Source organism: Grampus griseus (assembly GCF_964374135.1).
Source record: "Grampus griseus genome assembly, chromosome: 3".
NCBI classification, from domain to species: domain Eukaryota; kingdom Metazoa; phylum Chordata; class Mammalia; order Artiodactyla; family Delphinidae; genus Grampus; species Grampus griseus.
Window position 1 is genome coordinate 61,361,334 of NC_139019.1, and position 21,492 is coordinate 61,382,825.

The 21,492-nt window shown below is 33.7% G+C and overlaps 1 protein-coding gene across 6 annotated transcripts in view; it reads right to left on the minus strand.

Annotated features, from left to right (window-relative positions):
• AP3B1 (adaptor related protein complex 3 subunit beta 1) overlaps window positions 1-21,492 on the minus strand; it is a 283,649-nt gene that overhangs the window by 188,969 nt on the left and 73,188 nt on the right. For all 6 annotated transcript variants that reach the window (XR_014296557.1, XM_082651961.1, XM_082651959.1 and 3 more), the window contains exons 4-7: window positions 11,191-11,286; window positions 10,407-10,567; window positions 8,267-8,333; window positions 1,025-1,207 (exon numbers count right to left, since the gene is read on the minus strand). Coding sequence is in view for 5 of the 6 variants with exons in the window: in XM_082651961.1 (XP_082508087.1) it covers window positions 1,025-1,207; window positions 8,267-8,333; window positions 10,407-10,567; window positions 11,191-11,286 (507 nt within the window). In the remaining variant the exon portion in view is untranslated. The remainder of the gene's footprint in view (window positions 1-1,024; window positions 1,208-8,266; window positions 8,334-10,406; window positions 10,568-11,190; window positions 11,287-21,492) is intronic.

Consider the following 21,492-nt stretch of genomic DNA (forward strand, 5'->3'; position numbering starts at 1 on the left):
TGCTTTTAAAATCTATAATACTGCTTTTTAAAAAGACAAAAAAGAAATATCTCAAGACTAGAATGAATGAGAGTGCTATACTTGTAATATTTAATGATTTCTTTAAACAACTTAAAGCTTACACTTAAATCTTATACATACATTGAGAGATCTCTATTGCAAACTGTGTAATAAAGCCTTCTAAATTGTTAATATAATGAAAAGAATAAGGTATGCTTCTAATTTAATCTGCACAAAGAAAACAAATAACTTCACTGTAAGATATACTTAATAATTTTACTAAAATTCTACCAGCTTAAGTGAAAAAAAAGTAAAACAAACATATTTTAGAAATTTAAAGCTACAAAAAAGTAGTTTAAAAGTTCAACAATAGGGCTTCCCTGGTGGTGCAGTCGTTGAGAGTCCGCCTGCCAATGCAGGGGACACGGGTTCGTGCCCCGGTCCGGGAAGATCCCACATGCCGCGGAGCAGCTGGGCCCGTGAGCCATGGCCACTGAGCCTGCGCGTCCGAAGCCTGTGCTCCGCAACGGGAGAGGCCACAACAGTGAGAGGCCCGCGCACCGCAAAAAAAAAAAAGTTCAACAATAATTTATCTGTAAAGGTCAGAAATTATCTTAGGTATAAATTAACTTATGTTAGAATCACATTACCTACTTCACAAGTGAGTACCTGGAACAGCTGGGTCTCAAAGGTATGAAACTAATAACCAAAATATCCATGATCTGGCAATGTCACTGCAAACACTGTGTCATGCTGCCGCTCCTAACAAGGGGCTCTTGCCAGGCCTCATACTAAAAGTTTATACACTATGCCATTAAATATGCATCAATCAGTGCCAAAACAACGAACAATTATCCTTGCATTTATATTGGTTTCCTGCTTTCCAAAAGAACGTGAGAAAGATTAGTCCTCCTTAAACATGCAGACTTCTATATTTTTCTACTCTTAATTTTTTGTACACATTTTAAAAAACTCAACCATTTTCTTAGTATAATTTTTAAGTGTAAGATTATTCAACACTTACCTCTTTACAAGGACTGACAAACTGTGTACGAGCATATCGAGTTAGCATGTGGATTATGACAACCTGCCCCCACTCTTCTACATCAACTAGTAAATTACATAGCTTGCGGTAATTCTTGTGAATGAGATCTATTCTATCCGGGCATACTTCTTCAAAAGCCATGACAACACTGCCAGCCACCAACTAGAAAAGAAAGAAATAGTAACTCATTAAAAAATGTTTTCCTTCCATCAAGGATTCCATTCAGGCATTACAGAGATGCAATCAGTGTTATGGCAATCAATATTAAAAGTTTCAGTCATTTGATTAATAAAATGTTCCTGTTTGAATAACAAATTCTGAAGTCACTCCCTCAAAGAATAACTTTGATAGCTGTAACATGTCTGAAAAATGAATACTTTTCTAAAGTATTTGAATTAGAAGTATTAGCATTAAAAAATCATAATATTTTTTATCTCATCACATAAAATTTCAATAAATTGTTCACATATGGATTAGACATATTAATCATGCAGTTTTCATTTTTAAAGCTTACCTGAACTCTAATCTAAAGATTCAGTATTTAGTACAATAACAAGGACCGTATCATATCAGTTTAAAATGAGAATGACCACAATTCCACAATGAACTTATCTTAAAGCGTGTGAGGACCTCATAAATGTCTTTAGTATAAAAATACTTTCAAATCTTACACACTTTAATCAACCTGTTAATTTTTACCGATATAATTTATTTACAAGGAAAAAATACTGGCTAAAATTTTAGAACATTATTATTACTTATATAATAATGTGTATAAATTGAAATAATATATTACCAACAAAAGGTAGCTTTCTCCAAGACCAGTTAATGAAACATAAATGTTGTTTTTGGAATTGCCATGTTTTTGCAAAGTGGTGAAATTAAGATTTCTTTGGTATGAAGACACAAGCTAAGCAGAATATATAATATACAAATATTTTTATATAGGTACACTGGTATGTCTGCAGTTAGCCCACAATATAATAGGGTTTTGAAAAAATAAATTAATATCATATTCTTTCTGAACACTAGGGATCTTCATTTTAGTATATAAAATTTCCCTAATGTCTTAAAATAAGCAATTAAATAGAAATATAACTTACTGAAATGGTACTTTTTGAAAAATATTAGATACAATGATATTCATATTTTTAGTGTTTAGTGTCCCTCTACTTGGCTGACATTTAGCTTATTAATGTGCAACCAACAATACAATTGAAAGAAAACAGCTCAGAATATAGACTTGCTATTATGCTAAACAAGTTTCCAGTCCTGTGGGGATTTTATGAATTACCAATCAGTATAAACGTGAAGCTGCATTTATTGACTCCAGCCCTGCCCATGTACTGGTGCCTGCTGGTCCCAGCATGTATGCACCTCAATCGAAAAAGCAAAGAATTGATTATCTGTGTGAACTAAATAAAAATGTATTATATGTATAATTTTCTATGTGCTACTGATATGGGAAGGAAGTTATGTTTGTGTTTCAACACCACATTTTGATGTCTTCTGCACAAATCACTCTTCAGAAATTATATTCTGTGGTAATCATATTTCTAAAAGATTAGAATTATCATTTAAAAATCTCTTAAAACAACTAAATTTATGACATCAAACTATAGGGTAACACAGTATTTGTGAAATACATTTATACTTATATATGTCAATCTTATATTAAGATATGTATTTTTAATTGGCAAGGGTGTTAAAGTACAAAAATAAATAATACCACTTAGAATAAAATAATCTGTGAAACTGAAATGGGAATTCAACAAAATTTCGATTTAAGGAATACTATGTAAAATCAAGTTATTCTGCCCAAACCTAGAAATTATCTTTTTCAAATATGTTTAGACACCAAACAATTAAAAGGAAAATCAGCTCCCACATGGTACTAGATTTATCAAAACAAGAGCTACAGGTACAAAATAGTTCTAAAGTATTAACAAATAACATGAAAATGAAAGAAAATAATTCATTACTTAAGTAAAGATAAAGTTCATTGAAACACAAAAATAATTAGGAAGAACATAAAGAAAAGAACCTTTACAAAATAAAACTGATGATTTTAGATGTTTCATTATATGGTTTTAACAATCGACTCTAGCCTAAACACTGCCAGAAGAATTGGTTATTCTGGTATATTAAATATTCAATATTCTATAGAACTTACAGAATTAAAATAAAATGATCTACTCAGATTTGAAAAACAAAAATATTGGTTTCCCAAAAACAGACAGTTAATTTCCATCTCACTGTGTCAATAGTAGCTTTTTATATAAGGGGAAAAATAAATCACTCCAAGAAAACTAGCAATGAACTCATCAAATTCAAATGCAGTTTTCCATTTACGTATTTTTTATATTAAAGCAATAAACATGGTTCATTTATCTTCCCTTGGTTGTCACGTTTTTCTGTGCTGTTGCTATGAACTTCAGCCATTAGCTGTGCTCCAAGGTAAACTACATGAACCATCAACAAAAGTGACACTCCATCTATGGAGTTCATATTTTCGCCAGATTATCTATGCTAGTTGACAAGCTGGTAATGAAAAAAATCACACTAAGCAAATGGTTCCTCTAATAACAATAAATTTTCTATAAAATTATGAAGGGTACAAAACGTTTCCTTGCATCTATTTTGTCATGAATTCTAATTAACGTTGCAAAAAACTGAGAGTGCTGGGTCATCACAAGAAGTGCATCAAGGTTTGATTGATAATATGGTGTAAGCTGGCCAATGCAGCCAAGATTTTCTTCTCTTAAATTAATGGCCATCCAACCTGCCCTAATCATACAGCCCAAATGATATTCCCCTTCTTATTTCAATTTTCTTGAGGCATGGAAAATGGGAAAGATCAGTCATTTATCTTCTAATAGCTGGATAATAGATCTAACACAATAAAACATCTGCACAAACGAAGAAGTGTGGTTTTATGCCCACAATAGTGAAGCTTTTACCAACATTAAACCAATAACTTATAAAATGGTGTCTTACCCTCACAGCTTAGCTATGAACTACCAATATATTCACTAATTAAGAAGAAACTCTGTCATCAAAAAAATATAAACAACTCAGATTTTCAGTAGGCACTGACCTAATTTGTTTTCCTAAGAAACTCTGTTTTCTATTAGAAAGTTAAATGCTACAAAAGGATTTCTTTAAAATTAACCTGAAAGGAAAAAGGAAATAAACACCTTTTGAGGTGTTCTAAATAAAAGAAAGAAGGTTCACTACAAAGCTTAAATTGCTCAACAAGTATGAATTTCTACATTTTAAAGAAAAACAAGAGAAAGAATTATAAATTTTAAAAAGGAATTTATACCTGAACATTAGGAAAGGTTTTCAATAAAGAAGAAAAGTGTTTAGGATATGTTAAATAGAGAAAATATGATGAAAATGATAAATCTAGGAATATACAATGAAGAAATTATATTTAAAAAAACTTATAACAGTTGACTGGGTATGATCAAGGATAAATAAAATGTTCCCTTTCAATTATACTGACAATTGTAAGCTTCTATTATACCTTTTAGAATTTACAGATACCTTCAGACAACAGTTATCTAAGTAATTCTAAAATGTTCTTCTAGTTACATTACCATAACTGTATTCCTAACCCCAAAGTGACTTATTTTGGGGAAAGGACTATTCATATGACAAATACTGGTCTTTCTCCAGTAAAAGGGAAAAAAATTTCTATTATATTGTAATAAGCTTTTTATTTCCACCTTTCCTTAACATGAGAATTATACAACTAATTTTCTTTGAGATCTCAACTTCAAGAAAATCTTCCTTTAGGCTAAAAGAAGGAACAGAAGGTATATCTCATAATTAACAGAGGTTAAAGAAAGAAAAGTTTTTAAACATGTTAACACCTTTCAAATTTATATTTATCAGTAGCAAGAGCAATGTTATCATCATCATCATAATGATCCCAAGAAGCTCCTGCTGACAGCAAATAAATTCCTTTTCAAAATGTGGAAATAAATAAGACCTGGTTCATTTAATTAGGAAATTTTTAAACAAAAATGATTTAGGATTACTGATTTCAAATGTCAATGCTAACATTATTAATTGGGGGGGGGAAGAAATATAGCTGTATCCCTTCAATATATTATACATGACAAGAAAAAGTAATAATAAAGATAAGATCCATAAATATCTATATAGATATCAGAATATTTTTAACCTTTCTACATCAAATTATAACCATACAAAGGAAAAAATTATCAGAAAACATTCACAAAACATAATTAAATACTGTGTAGACAAGTACCTAGGGAAATCTGAATCTCTCAACCCAAACTCAGAAAAAGCAAAAAGATTAAAACTTAAGCTCTAAGCATAATTAAAATACAGAGACTCTCCAAACTTCGATTATATATAAGTAGAAAAATAAGTCCTAAATCCCAGACTGTTATCTTTCATGTATACATCATAAAACCTCACAAAGATCTATGACAGTCTGAAACAACTGAAGGGGCATTAAAGAAAAGAACAAAAAGAACCAAAAGAATGAAAATGAGATAAAGAAGTAAAAAGGTTTAGAGAGAGAATGGTTGAAATGTAAGACAGGCAAAGAAGATCCAACTTAGAGAAAATTGAAATCCCTGAAGAAGAAAAAGTAACAACTGAACAGAATAAATATTTAAAACTTAATCTTAAACAACAACAACAACAGTTTGCCAGAAATAACATAAATTCTAAATCTGTATTTTAAAAAGCCTCACCGGGTACTAGGAAAAAAATTGACCCATATCAACTAACCCTGAGACACCAGGTAAAACTATTATATTTCAAAGATAAAGAGAAAATCCTCACGGTCAGCATCTTACTTAACACAGACACATTACAGGCATTTTCTTTAAACTAAAACAAGGCAAGGATGCCCACCATCTCCACTACTACTGAACACTGTACTAAAGTTATAAACCAATATAATTAGACAAGAAAAATTAGAGTCATAGGTATTGGAAAAGAGGAAGTAAAATTATCTGTTTGCAAATGATATGATTTATTTTCCAGAATAAAACAAATGGAGATTGAAAGATAAAACTAAATCAAACAATAAAAGAATTCAGTAAAGAAGCAGGATATAAAATTACCACACAGAAAATCAATAGCTTTCTTAGAGAACAATATAACAAGTTCAACCATACAATGATAAAGCGATTTCAATTTACAACAGCATTCAAAGAAGTAAGGCTAACAATAAATATAACTCTAAACCAATATTTAACTCAATTAGTAGTCCCCATCTCACTACTCTTCGCAGAGTACATGTTAGCAATTCTGAAACAATACTTTATCTGCATTCTGGGACTGAGTAAATAAGTAAATATATTGTGGATAATGCAAGTCACATTTCTTAATGTTGGAAAAAATGAAGTTACAAATATGAAAAGGTAGGACACTGGAAGGAACATTGTGCTCTTGCTCTGGAATTAGAGAATTCAGTATAAACTACTGCTGTTTCATATGGAGAGAAAAATAGATATAGGTCGTTTTTTAATTTTTAAAAAATAAACGTATCCTATATAACACTTTAGGAATGAAGAGTGCCTTATAAATGATAGACAGTCAAAGCTCCCAAAGGATCTACCTATGAACTCTGAGCATGACACACACCATTTGGGAAGCAAAACACTGAAAATAATAAAAAATACCTAATTACTATCACCAAGAATATTAACAAATTAATTCTCACAATTATTCAACAACTATTAAAGACCTACTATGTACAAGTACAATATTTTTTTCTATTGTATTTTGGAAATAAATGGTCAGAACCCAGGAACAGACATTCTAAATTTACAAAGAAATTGTATTCTTTACATTTCTTTTTGAGTCATTTGTTTCTTATTTATCCTTTTATAGTGTCAGGCACGTGCTGAGGATTTTATATACAACAGCTCTTTCAACACAAACAAAAACTTTATACATGGGAAATTATAAGCCCTAAAAATTTGCCCTAAAACAAAAACTGTTACTAGCGATTGAGACATTTTACAATGACAAAAGGAAGGTAAAACAATTATAAATACAGATGCACCAAATACCAGAGCTCCTAAATATATGAAGTAAACACTGACAGAATTGAAGGGAGAAATAGACAGCTCTATAGCAATAGTAGACTTCAACACTCTGCGTTCAATGAGCCACAAGAAAGAAGATCAACAAAGAAATAGAAGACTTGCACAACACTATAAACCAATTACACCCAAGAGACATCTACTGAACACTCCACTCAAAAAGAGCAGAATATATTGGGTTGGTCAAAAAGTTTGGCTGGGTTTTTCCAAACCATCTTATGGAAAAACCCTAACGAACTTCTTGGCCAACCCAATACACTCCTCTCAAATACACACTGAGCATTCTCCAAGACAGACCATATGCTAAGCCATATAATATTAGCTATGTGAGTCTAGTGGTTACTGTATCAGATAGCTGCTATATACAGATATACGTGCACCTGGGTGATACCATCCTAAGATGAGCTGGAATCCTTTTCCTGAATAGTTCTGAGCCATATATATGGGTGCAGAAGCCTCCAGCAAAGATACCATTACACCAGCTCCTCCAGAGGTCTGCTCAGAGACCCCACGCATCATCACTATTTCTAGACCTCATTATCATGTCACTACACACAAAGAATAGGAGTGGAATAGGAAGGGGGAAGAGACATGTACATTCCCAAAAGATGGGAAATTTACCCAGTAAGATCATTCTACCTAGCCAATAAAACAGTGTTATACATATGAAAAGATTTTAGTATTTAAGAAAAAAACAGCACACTTGTAATACTAAAACACACTCCTCTAAATTTTCATTATCTCTTTAATACTGAATACTTCATTTTAAAATAATTATTTGTTCCCAAGTGATTCAGTCTTTAAAAATCCTAATAAATCATTGCTTAAAATAAAAAGGCTGACCTTAAAAGCAGTCAACAATTTAGCCACAGGTTAAAAAACGAATTTTCTTTCCCCAACTTTCTCTTCTTCAGATTCTGATGAAGAAACATGTAACGAACTAAAAGTCCAAATGCAATCTTTCTCTTTACCTAGATATTTTTATTCTTCAAGGATTTTAATGAGCTCCATTAATATTTATACCATTTCAAAATAAATAAGAATAATTATATCAAATATACAACAGTAAAATGATACTATGTAAATAAAGCACAATTTTACTTGGACATAAAAAGATATTACTTACGGTGCTTTTATCCTTCAGAAGTTTTTCAATTATTTCAATTAACATTTCCTTCTGCTCTGGATCAAGGCTAAACCATAAAAAGAACAAAATTTACATTAAGTTTTTTTTCCTTTAATTCTAACTTTAAAGGAAGCTAATCATTTCAAGGATATTGAAAATTTTTTAAAGTGGGGGAGACTTATGTCTAGACAAAAATAAACAGAAAACAAATTTAAAGTGGAACGGGTTGATTTTTCCCACAGATGTGTCCTAATCTTTCTATCTAAAGTTGCTCATATTAATTAAACCCAGATACCAATACTGTTAAGAAAATATTTAAAGAACAAATCCACTTCTTATGGAAAGCCTTAAGAAAGTAATTGCAAGTAGATAAACCACAAAATCTTTTTTTAACTGGGGGGCAAATAACAGGATAGCAATCATTTTTGAGCATGGCCACATAATTGTCAAAAAAATATATACAGAATTTCCAAATAAGAATTTTGTACCGTTCTAGTTTACTGATAGAGACATGTATAATAAAACCTGCCATCTAAAACCAAGAAATATAAACAAAGGTCCACATACGCACAGAATTGACAGATGCATCTAAATAGCAGCTGTAAGCACTGAAATATTGTTAATAAAATAATTTCTTCCTAGCATAGAATTCAATTGTTCACTTATTGAGAAGCTAAACGATGGGCATACAAAGATAAGTAAGACAGTCTAATAAAGACAGTCCCAAACATAATCATACTGGAGGTATATATAATGGATTATGGGGATAAAGAAGGACACCAATGGAGGCAGGAAGGTTGTGGAGGGTTTCTTTTGGGAAGTGACATCTCAGATGAATCTTAAACAACTTGACTTTAGAGCTGGAAAAAGTAGGAAATATTCTAGGTAGAGACTAAAGGAGGAACAAAAGATGGTAATGAGATAAAAACATTTTATGTAGAGGACTAATAGGCAGTACTGAGCTACGAGACTGTAAATTCAAGACAAAGAGAGGTTAAATGGAGCCCAGTGATGGGCTTTTAAACTATCGTAGTGAGCTTGGATCTTATTTTGTAAGTTGATAACAAGAAAGGATAATGACTAAGAAGTGTGAGATAACTTTGTCTGACAGTTAACCTAAGAAAATGATTTTTTACTTTTCACAAACATTATATAAGTTTTCTACTGACCATTATAATTATCTGAACATTCAAACCTTTTAATTCTTTCAAATGCCAACAAGTGTCTCCCTTCTCCAGTCTTTCCTAACTAATCCCATTTCATTACATCTTTACTTTATGAAACCCTATATGATAATCTCTGAGCCCTATCCTATCAAAGGCATTGTTAGTGTGCCTTTGTATGTACATATATATCATATAGCAATATCTTATTCAATTATAGATTGCCTTTAATTATTTGGCATACGTTTGATTTTTTTCCCTCAATAGGGATGTGATACCACATTCTCTATCGTTTTCATACATCTTACGCATGTAACACAACACTAGAAACACAAAATGATCTTGATAAAAGTTTGTGGAATAAATGGTAACAGAAAATAATACCAAATGATTACAGATAATAATTATTTTATTTAGGCAATGTGTTTTCCACAGAGATCAAGGTATCGTACGATAATTTAATAAATATATAAATATGGTACGGTGCTATAGTTAAAAATCAGTATTAAAATAATATTTAATAAAATAGCTCTGGAAAAGAATCAGGCAAGGAAGGGAACAGCAGGATCAAAGATGGAAGAAGGGGTAACAAAGTGAATTGAGACAATAACACACTTAAGATTCTACCCTGCAATAAATAGGAAAAAAAAATCTTAATTTTCTAATAACATATGTGTATGTGTAATGAGAGATGGACTATATAAATGATAATTCAACTTCTGATTATTTTTAAGTTATAAAATCCATAAATTATCACAGGCCCTAACAGGCTCACAAATAAAAACCTGCCTCGGGTCTCTGTAACCAAAATAAAATTAAAGATGTCTAAAGAATGTTTGTGGGCAGGGGAAACACAGTCACTGAGTTTACTTAGTTTAAGGACAGACTAGTTATAAGCGCTAATAAAATAAGCCTCCAGGGGCTTTAACATTCCACACAACATTAGGGATCTTTGGTATTATTTACAAAGTACCAACCTGTACAATTTTTGTATTGCATGGGCTGCATTCTTCCTAACGTATGGTGATAAGTCAGCAGAAGCTTCCTTAATAGCAAGCATCATAATAGGTACAATAATTGGCACTCTAATACTTGATAGAACTCTCAAAGCACTTGCACGAATTAGTTGATTTGGGTCCTAAAGACAGTACAAAAATATTCATCAAAATTTCAAGTTTTCAATATTTTAAATACATCTTTATGATACAGTTAACAGGTGCTTATAGGATGTAATACAACAATAGCAAAAAAAAAAAACAAAGAAAACCAGGCTACTTAATTTAAATACCCAGTATATGGAAATGGCTAAGGAAAAAGAGAATTAAATAAATGTTTATTTCTCTGAATAATGTTTTAACAAGAAAAGTAATGGTTATAATTCTACTTGATCACATATTACTAAACATGCTGGGGTTTTAGAGTTTCATAATAACAAAATGCTGCACGTCATAAATTTTATCTTTAAAAAAAGTCATGTCCCCTCTTTGTACACCTTCAACAACTAGTTGGTGTAATGATGAAGAGCTCTTTGAGGCACAATAATGATTATATTGAACATAAAGGAACATACAAGGCAAAGTCCAGTTGATTATAATAATAAATTATTTTCTAAGGGCATTGAATAGGGACCGTGAGAGGCCTTTTAACTCTTTCAAAACATGACTGTACCATTTAGTGGATTATTGCTCCACTTCTTTAAATGACACACCTTCAACTGTGCAGAAACGTTGCAGCTATTTGCCTACTCACTCTATTATTTACCTTCAGAGCTCGCTGAAAAGTGCTTATGGACAAGAGTGCCAGATCCTGCTGTTCTTCAGCATATCGGACCAGGTAAACATATACTAACTTCTTGATCTGTGAATAAGAAAAAATAATTTAATCCTAGCCAGAGTGAAAATTAAAAATTTTCTATACTAAAATCCACACTCAACTTTCCTGAACTAAATAACTGAACCTGCTCATAGCCTAGATGGTAAAATAAAGATAATGTATTGTAGGATAATGAATAGAAACAGAAAAAGCTTGTGAAGTAAGCATTTTAATAATCCAATCCACAACAGCAATATCCTATCAAGTTGTCCTTCCTCTTGATGGGAAAAAAAGTTCTTGAGCAAAACTCATACAAGAATATTAAAATATTAACTGATTTGGAACAGTATTTTCAAAATGAGGGATACAAATAATATAAAGACCTTGGGCTCTGTCCACTAACTATATGGTATGGGAGCTTATGTTTCCTCATCTGTCAAAAGGTGCTGAGGCCCAACTCTGATTCTATGGTAATAGTCACATTCCAATATACATTACCTGATATTTTCAGCTCAGTAAGAATAATGTGTGACAATATCAATTTAATGTAATAAAAATTCCAAAAGGACGGAAGTGTGTTCTGAAAACTGTTTTCAAAGTCAATTTAATCACTAAATTTATAACAAAATTATGATGAGCAGAAAAATTAAATGAAAATTGGAATTTGAGTTGAAATTCTTCGACTGCTTCCTTCAGACACTGCTTGTAGCTTGTATCTCCCTTCTCAAATATCTTCAGATACCATTGCTTGATTAATTTTCTGATATATCCCCATAGTACATATCTAAAAGTAATGGAATGTTCAAAGAGCATGGGAAATGAGGGGAAGTAGCTGGAAATAGGTGGAATCAATGCTGAAAAGGAAAACAGTGCTATACTGTGCCATACTTTATATCACAGTAACCAATCTGGACTTCTTTAAAGACAACTGTCATGGCCTTCTCTCCCTTACAGTCCAATTTCCCTTGACACAGCAGTGTTTTGAGTTCCTTCACCATCCTGTCTGTTCCCTTCTGAACTCACTCAATTTGTCTATATTTTTTTCAGTACAGCATTCCAAACTACAAATGAAGTCTAAGCAACACAAACTAGTTAAGATTTTGGGGAAAAAAAAAAAAAAAAAAAAAGCGAGGGCTTCCCTGGTGGCGCAGTGGTTGAGAGTCTGCCTGCCGATGCAGGGGACACGGGTTTGTGCCCCGGTCCGGGAGGATCCCACATGCCGCGGAGTGGCTGGGCCCGTGAGCCATGGCCGCTGGGCCTGCACATCCGGAGCCGCAGCGGGAGAGGCCACAACAGTGAGAGGCCCGCGTACCGCAAAAAAACAAACAAACAAACAAAAAACCCATATACTTTTTCCAAATGCGCTACTGACTAAATCAATCCATACTCGAGTAATTGTCCTAGTAATTGTCCTTCTTTTAAAAGGAGGGCAATATCTTACTTACCTATAGACATTTTCAACAACTTAAATTCAACACGTCACGGCACCCTCCTCAGATAATTTTAGATCTTAATCTTTAATCCAACCTATTTTGCTGTTCTTCACAATTTCATGGACACAAGTGAAAACTTAATGAACATACTTTCTGTGTCTTTATCATTGATAAAATGCTAAACACACCATTTTAACATGAAAGCCATCGATTCGTCTGTACTATATTGACAGGGTTATAGGTGAAACTAACAAAAAACATATTTCCAATTACTCTTCAGTGCTGAATAGATCCACAAAATCTTAAAAACGAAACCTAAAATCCTTAACTCAGTATTCAATACAGCCCATAATCTTCCTTTAAAGTCAAACAAGGAAGAGTCCCCAAATATAACTTGACTTTTTGTCTCAATCTCCACTCAGTTTATCAATCCTACTTTCTCCCAAGTTCTACTAATCAAAATCTTCCACAAAAGCAAAAATGAAACAATAAAATTTCCACTAAGAGAGGAACAGTACAACAAATTACAGTACATCCATATAATGCTGTACTATGTGGTCACTATATATAATTAAGTAAATCTGTACTTGACATTGAAAATATGTCCTTGTAAAAAATTTTAAGGGTGCAAAACAGTATGCACTGTATGATCGCACTTCTGTGTTAATAAAAAATAGATACACATATATTGTATTTTATCACTCTAAGATAAACCACCAATTGTAAGATGTACCATAATTTTACAGACCTCAAAGAGAGGAAGAAAAAACCCTGCCAATTGTAAGCCACCCTCAATTGTTAAGATAAGTTCCAACTGCATAAACTTCAAAATAGAAAACAGATGTCTTAGAATGGACATTATATGGTAATAGTAGCAAATATTTATACACTTAACTATGTGTCAGGCACTGTTCTACATGTTATATTTAGATTAATTCATTTTATATTCACAACTCAATGAACAGGTATTACCTTTCCTGTTTTACAGGTGAAGAAACCGAAGCACAGAGAAGTTAAGTGACTTGACCAATACAGAAATCTATTAAATGAAGAACCAGGATTCAAACCAGGTAAGCACAAAAGTTGAAAAAATTTATATAGTAAAATGTTAACAGTGACTAGCTCTGGGTGACGGCATTAACCAGTGACCCTCACTCTTTACATCTTTCTATATTATTTAATTTTTTTACAATGAATATTAATTTTATATTCAGATAAAACAATAAAGACATTTTCATTTTAGGGGTGAATCTCATCTTTCTAGACATCCTCCAACACAGAATAATAGTACTTTCTCTGATTATAAAAGTATTTTAAAATGTTCATTATAAACAATCTGAAACTGAAAATATTTTTAAGTTCCCACATTCCTATGATGGCTTTTTCTATAGCATTGGTAACATGTAGCCACCAGAACTATTTTAAACCTGTTCAACAGACAAAAACTCAGCTAAATCAACAAGTTTTTGCAAGTCAACCAACCTGTGACAGCCCCTTGCTTCTGAACGTTAGCCAATCAGGAACAAATTCACTCTAAAAAAACACACCTCTTAGTGCCAATCAATGAAAAGCAGTCTCACCCAAGTGACCACTCATCTACAGATGATATCAACCCACTTAGGCTCCTTAAAGTCCATGAAATTTTCAAATGATCATGGAATCAAGTGATCTCACACAAGAATACAAAAAATGGGTTCCAATATTACGTGGTACTAGTATACAAGATGGCAACCAAATGATCCAAAATATACCCAATGTTTTAGATTATATTTAAATGGAAATATAAATTTTTAAAATTCTTAAATCTCAGTTTAGAAGCACTTATCTAATTGTTTGAGTTATAAATGATTTTCTCCCCAACCAGATTTTAAAGTTCCTAAGTTAAGGATATCTGTATATGCATAGATGGGATTCACTTTGTTATAAAGCAGAAACTAACACACCATTGTAAAGCAATTATACTCCAACAAAGATGTTTAAAAAAAAAGTTCCTAAGTTACAACAGTGCCAAAAAGCAACCAACACTTGCTGGTTGACTGATTTATACCAATTTAAATATATCAAATCAACACACAAGATGTATTTTAAATAAGATATTTCTCAAATTCACCTTGGAATGAACATGAGGTTATTTAGTACCGGAACAATTCCTTATTAATCTGTATACTCCCACAACCTATCACATAGCCTGGCAATATAGTAAAAGCCCAATAATTATCAGCTGAATGCAACATCACAGCCCAATGAGAGACTGGAAAAAAAAAAAGACATTTCCCATTAGATTGCTATACCTAGGATCTAACTTACCACCAATAGATATAATTCATGAAGTAGATGTCTAAAAGGACATCAACATACTGTGAGAAAACAATAGGTATTAAGAAGACTGCCTCAAAAGTCTTTAACTTGTGGGGTTTTTTTAGAAAATTAATCATTTAAAATATTATTTCTCTTTACCAACTATATTCGGATCTCAGTCTACAGTTCTCAGGAAACTTTTGAAACAAGAATGGGTTAGGATCCACCCACCCCCTCATCTTCTTGGGATGTATTTTCTCAGCAACACCTTTATTTACTTAACTGTACAGCCAACTTGTAAAGCTGAATTATGAACTCCAGAATATATCCAGGAGTTTATACTGGGAACACTGAAACGTTCAAACCACAGCTGAGCTACCAGGCACTGCTATAATTACTCACTATTGGAGAAGGATTATTGTGACTGTTATAGCAAAAAGCATAACGTTATTAAATCACAGAAGGTTGCAAAACACTAAATTTGTTCTAGTTCTAAGAATCAATCAAAATTGACCACAAGAGGCCTATGCACTGACTGGCTGCAGGTGTGCAGAGAAAGCCTACTTTCCCTGAAACCATTCTGTGATCAGAAATGGGAGTACTTAAAGCTCCGTGACTACACCATTCTCTTATCAGTTACTTTCACTCAGTGTTACAATATTCCTTGCTGTAAAGCTAATCATAGCAGAGCCCCAGTAGGCTGGAAGAACACAGGCAGATCTGTTTAATTAGTTTATCAATACTAGTACATCAAACTTCATGAGTTATTGACTAAACCTTTGATTATTTTAGTACTGTGGCTTACTAGGTCACTTTTGGTATCATTTGACATCGAATGGCAGATGACGTACAGCTCAACTGTGTGTCTAAGGCAGTATGTACCGGTAAAAATGAAATTTTGTACTTGATAACAATGAAACATCAATCAATTCTGAACACAAATTTTAAGAAGCTTATGTCAGTTTTCCCACAACATTAGAGGATTAAGCATGTTTCCAAGAACTAACAAGGTATTTCAAGAACAAAAAAAATCCAAAACAAATAGATCAATAGAGTAGTTCCCCTCTATCTGTGGGGGATACATTCTAAGACAACCAGTAGATGCCTGAAACTATGGACGCTACCAAGTTCTATATACACTATGTTTTTTCCTATACACAGATACCTATGATAAAGTTTAATTTATAAATTAGGCACAGTACGAGGCTAACAACGATAGCTAGTAATAAAATAGAACAGTTGTAAGAATATACTTTAATAACAGTTATGTGAATGTGTTCTCTCTCTTTCTCTCTCTCTCATATTGGACTGCACTTACCCTTCTTTCTGTGGTGATATGAGATGATGAAATGTCTGTGTGATAAGATGAAGTAAGGTGAATGAAGTAGGCATTGTGATGCAGGGCTAGGCTACTACTGACCCTCTGATGGTACATCAGAAGGAGGATCATCTGCTCTAGGTGATCCTGGATCACTGAGCATGACAGTGTCAATGGTTAGATGTCAGGAGCAGATGATGTCAATGGTTGGGGATCCCAGACAGAACAGCACAAAATTTCATCACACTACTCGTAATAGTGTGCAATTTAAACTTATGAATTGTTTATCTCCAGGATTTTCCATTTAATATTTTTGGACTCCTAACCACAGGTAACTGAAACTGTGGAAAGTGAAACCACAAGGAAGGGGAGACTACTGTAATTATGTTTATAGTGACATTTTTGTTACAGAACATTAGATAGCATACCAGAATCTGATTGTAAAGGATAAAGATGAATAGAAAAGTTCTACTGTTGGTAACTATCTGAACATTACAAACAGCCCTGAATAAATAATAAACAGTACAGAATTTTCTGTTTACAACAAGAAGACTGGAATTCCAGAGTGAACTACTTACAGCATAACTTATTACCAATATCTCAGGACTTGGTCATTTCTACCCACATCTAAAACATAAAAAATTTATACCCAAATGGGCAGAAGACCTAAATAGACATTTCTCTAAAGAAGACATACAGATGGTCAACAGGCATATGAAGAGGTGCTCAACATCACTAAATATTAGAGAAATGCAAATCAAAACTAGAATGAGGTACCACCGCACTCCAGTCAGAATAACCATCATTAAAATAATCTACAGGGACTTCCTGGTGGAGCAGTGGTTAAGAATCTGCCAGCCAATGCAGGGAACACAGGTTCGATCCCTGGTCTGGGAAGATCCCACATGCCGTGGAGTAATTAAGCCTGTGTGCCACAACTACTGAGCCTGTGCTCTAGCCCGCGAGCCACAACTACTGAAGCCCACGTGCCTAGAGCCCGTGCTCCACAACAAGAGAAGCCACCGCAATGAGAAGTCTGCACATGGCAAGGAAGAGAAGGCCCCGATCGATGCAACTAGAGAAAGCCCATGTGCAGCAACGAAGACCCAACACAGCCATAAATAAATAGATGGATAGATAGATAAAATTGATTCTTAAAAAAAAAAAATCTACAAATAACAAATGCAGAAGAGGGTGTGAAGAAAGGGGAACCCTCCTACACTGTTGGTGGGAATGTAAAGTGGTACAGCCACTCTAGAAAAAAGTATGGAGGTTCCTCAAAAAACTAAGAGTTGCCATAGGATCCAGCAATCCCACTCCTGGGCATATACCCAGACAAAACTATAATTTGAAAAGATACATGCATCCCTATGTTCATAGCAGCACTGTTCACAATAGCCAAGACATGGAAACAACCTAAATGTCCATCGACAGACGAATGAATAAACAAGATGTTGTAGGTATATACAATGGAATACTACTCAGCCATAAAAAAGAATTAGATAATACCATTTGCAGCAACATGAATGGATCTAGAGATTATGATACTAAATGAAGTAAATCATAAAGAGAAAGACAAATACCATATGATGTCACTTACATGTGGAATCCAAAATGTGACACAAATGAACTTATCAATGAAACAGAAAGAGACTCACAGACATAAAGAACAGACCTGTGGTTGCCAAATGGGAGAGGAGAGGGGAAGGGATGGATTGGGAGTTTGGGATTAGCAGATACAAACTGTTATACAGTATGGATAAACAACAAGGTCCTGCTGTACAGCACAGGGAACTATATTCAATATCCTGTGATAAACCACAATGGGAAAGAATATGAAATATATATATATACATATATATATATACATATATATACATATGAAAAATATATATACATATGTATAACTGAATCATGTTGCTGTACAGCAGAAATTAACACATTGTAAATCAGTTATACTTCAATAAAATAAAAAATTATAACAATGCCAGATACCTCCAAAGGATAGTTAATACCAGATGATGATAAGAGGTCAAAGACACTAAAGAAGAAAGAGGAGGAAGGAATCAAACAGGAAGGATGGCTCTAAAAGGGGAATGACCTAAAATGATTTCTGAAGCCAGGCTACCTGGCTTTGGATTCTGACTGCCACATAGTAGCTGTGTGACCTTGGTCAGATAATCTAACCTCACTGCTACCTTATCCTCAAATGGAAAATATGGAAAATGAAAGAACCAACTTCACAGGGTTATTTGTGAGGATAAAATGAGTTGATATAAGTAAGGCGTTAACAACCTAGCACAGACGGCATTTTTTAAGTGTTAGCAATCATTGTTGCTACTGAGAGACTGTATTCCCAGTAACGCTAAGACAAGCTTTACCTACAGCTCACAAATTTTCTAAGTGAAATCTTGATTTTTCTTTCTCAGCTACTTGAACTTTCTTATACCAGAAGCCATAAAACTAAGGTGCATATCAAATTAGAAGCTCATATATCATGGCCATAACAAGTCAAAGACAGTTTAACTGAACTATCAATTTAGAATTATATTTTTTAATAAACTTTTTATTTTATTTATTTTTTAACATCTTTATTGGAGTATAATTGCTTTACAATGGTGTGCTAGTTTCTGCTTTATAACAAAGTGAATCAGATATACATATACATATATCCCCATATCTCCTCCCTCTTGTGTCTCCCTCCCACCCTCCCTATCCCACCCCTCTAGGTGGCCACAAAGCACTGAGCTGATCTCCCTGTGCTACGCAGCTGCTTCCCACTAGCTAGCTATTTTACATTTGGTAGTGTACATATGTCCATGCCACTCTCTCACTTCGCCCCAGCTTACCCTTCCCCCTCCCAGCGTCCTCAAGTCCACTCTCTATGTCTGCGTCTTTATTCCTGTCCTGCCCCTAGGTTCTTCAGAACCATTTTTTTTTTTAAGATTCCATACATATGTGTTAGCATACGGTATTTGTTTTTCTCTTTCTGACTTACTTCACTCTGTATGACAAGTCTCTAGGTCCATCCACCTCACTACAAATAACTCAATTATATTTACATGGTAACAAGCACATAAATAGTGCTTAATAAGTATCTACTAAATTAATCATAAGTAAACTTTGCAAATACTATAAGATTACATGTGCAGTCTAGACTTCTCCCATTAATTAGAATCTTAGAAAGGATGGTTTATCAAGTTATTTAAATCCAATATTAATTAATTTATCTTAGTTCCTAAGTTGACAATAAGTGTACAAGTGTTTTGATTTTAATTTACCCAAGTTAGTCAAATTCACTTTATTATGCCTATTCATTTTGGCAGCAAAATTCACCTATTTGAAATATGTAATGTACTTACTATCTAACAAAAAAATGAAGTGTACTTTAAAATGTATCTAAAAAGTAGTTTTAAAGTACATATCTTTAAAATTCTATAATATAAATTATTCTAATAAAAAAGTTATGATAGGAAAATAATTCATTTTGTATATAGAAATGTGTACTCTAGAAACTGTATAACATATACTTCAGTGTACTTTTCCAGATTTTGAACATGCAAATGCAAGATTATTCAAACTACTCATTTTCCTTATATGAGACACAATAACACCCAATCTACTTCACAGTGTAAAAATAATAGCTTAGAGTCTACATCATATCAACCTTGTGTTTGTATAATACAAATGCAGTGTGACCTGGCTGATCTTATTGCTCCACTTAAAAAATTCTACCATCATTCTCAGGTCATGATTATTTTATACACTCTGTTTTTTGGTTTGTTTGTTTTGTTCTGTTTTGTTTTTGCGGTACACGGTCCTCTCACTGTTGTTGCCTCTCCCGTTGCGGAGCACAGGCTCCGGAGGCGTAGGCTCAGCGGCCATGGCTCACGGGCCCAGCAGCTCCGCGGCATGTGGGATCTTCCCGGACCGGGGCACAAACCCGTGTCCCCTGCATCAGCAGGCGGACTCTCAACCACTGCGCCACCAGGGAAGCCCTATACACTGTTTGTCTTGTACCGATGCAATCTTTTCATTAGAAAATGCCTTGTTTTTCAAACTATAAATACCTAAGTACTGACTATAAAACTGCTAATGACATGTGGCTCACTCGGTATATTCTGGCTATAAAGCATTACAAGACACCGTTACAGAACTCTGATGTAAGGACGGAAAAGAAGAAGAGAATTTTCAAGTTATGTCACCAGTTACAAACTGAAAATTCTGCATGGAAAGTAGGGAAAACTGAGACTAATGTTTTCATTTGACTGGTAACATTCCGTATATTTTAAGGTTTTAAAAATATTTACAGATTATGATATAAAGCTATAATATACAAATAATAACTGAGAGATCTGATTTACCCTTCCTACCTTAATGAAACAGAAAATCAGGGGCAAAAAATGAAACAGAAGTTTTCGTATGTTGGACAACAGGCAGCACATTACTGTGAACCCTGAGAGAGGGAAAGAAATCAATGTGGGCCCTTCAACTGACGGTAAGTCTACCAGGAAAGGGAGGCAACTCGAACAGAATCCAGAAGACTCACTGTGCTGAGGAGACAGTGATCAAAGTTCACAGAGGCCAAGGTTGCTAGAATTTGCAGAGCAGAATAACAAAGAGGAGGGCACTTCAGAGGGAGAGAGAGAGAATGCATTCTGGGGAGAAGTACCATCTACCGTGGGCTAAGCACTGTCATGCACATGAGTAAGATGAAACTACCTGAGGCCAGACCAAAAAACACTGGAAAGAAGTAGGCAGAACAGGTCTCAAAGATCACAGAAAGCTGGGAAAAGTTCATATTCCCACCAGCCAGGGAGAAAGTATCTCATAAATACATGTATCATTGAGCAGAATCCTAAGAAGGGCATTGCTTTAATAATGGGATTACATTAGTCTAGATTAAAGGTGTTTCCATATCCCCTACTAAAGATTAAAAGTATGCTTTGAAAGAATCAAATGATTCCATATAACTTAATTGTGCATCACAAGAAAACCCAACACAATTTAAACAAAAATCAGGACAATATGAATCATAATTACTCTTCAAGTAATCTCTACCCACATCTATCAAACTCCTGAACCATGCAAGATCAGAATAGACTCAAAGCAGCTCAGCAAAAGACAAAAAATATGAGACTGAAGTTGCTGCCTAAGCAACAGAATTTGCAATTTGAACCCTGTCAAAATAACTGCTTTCTA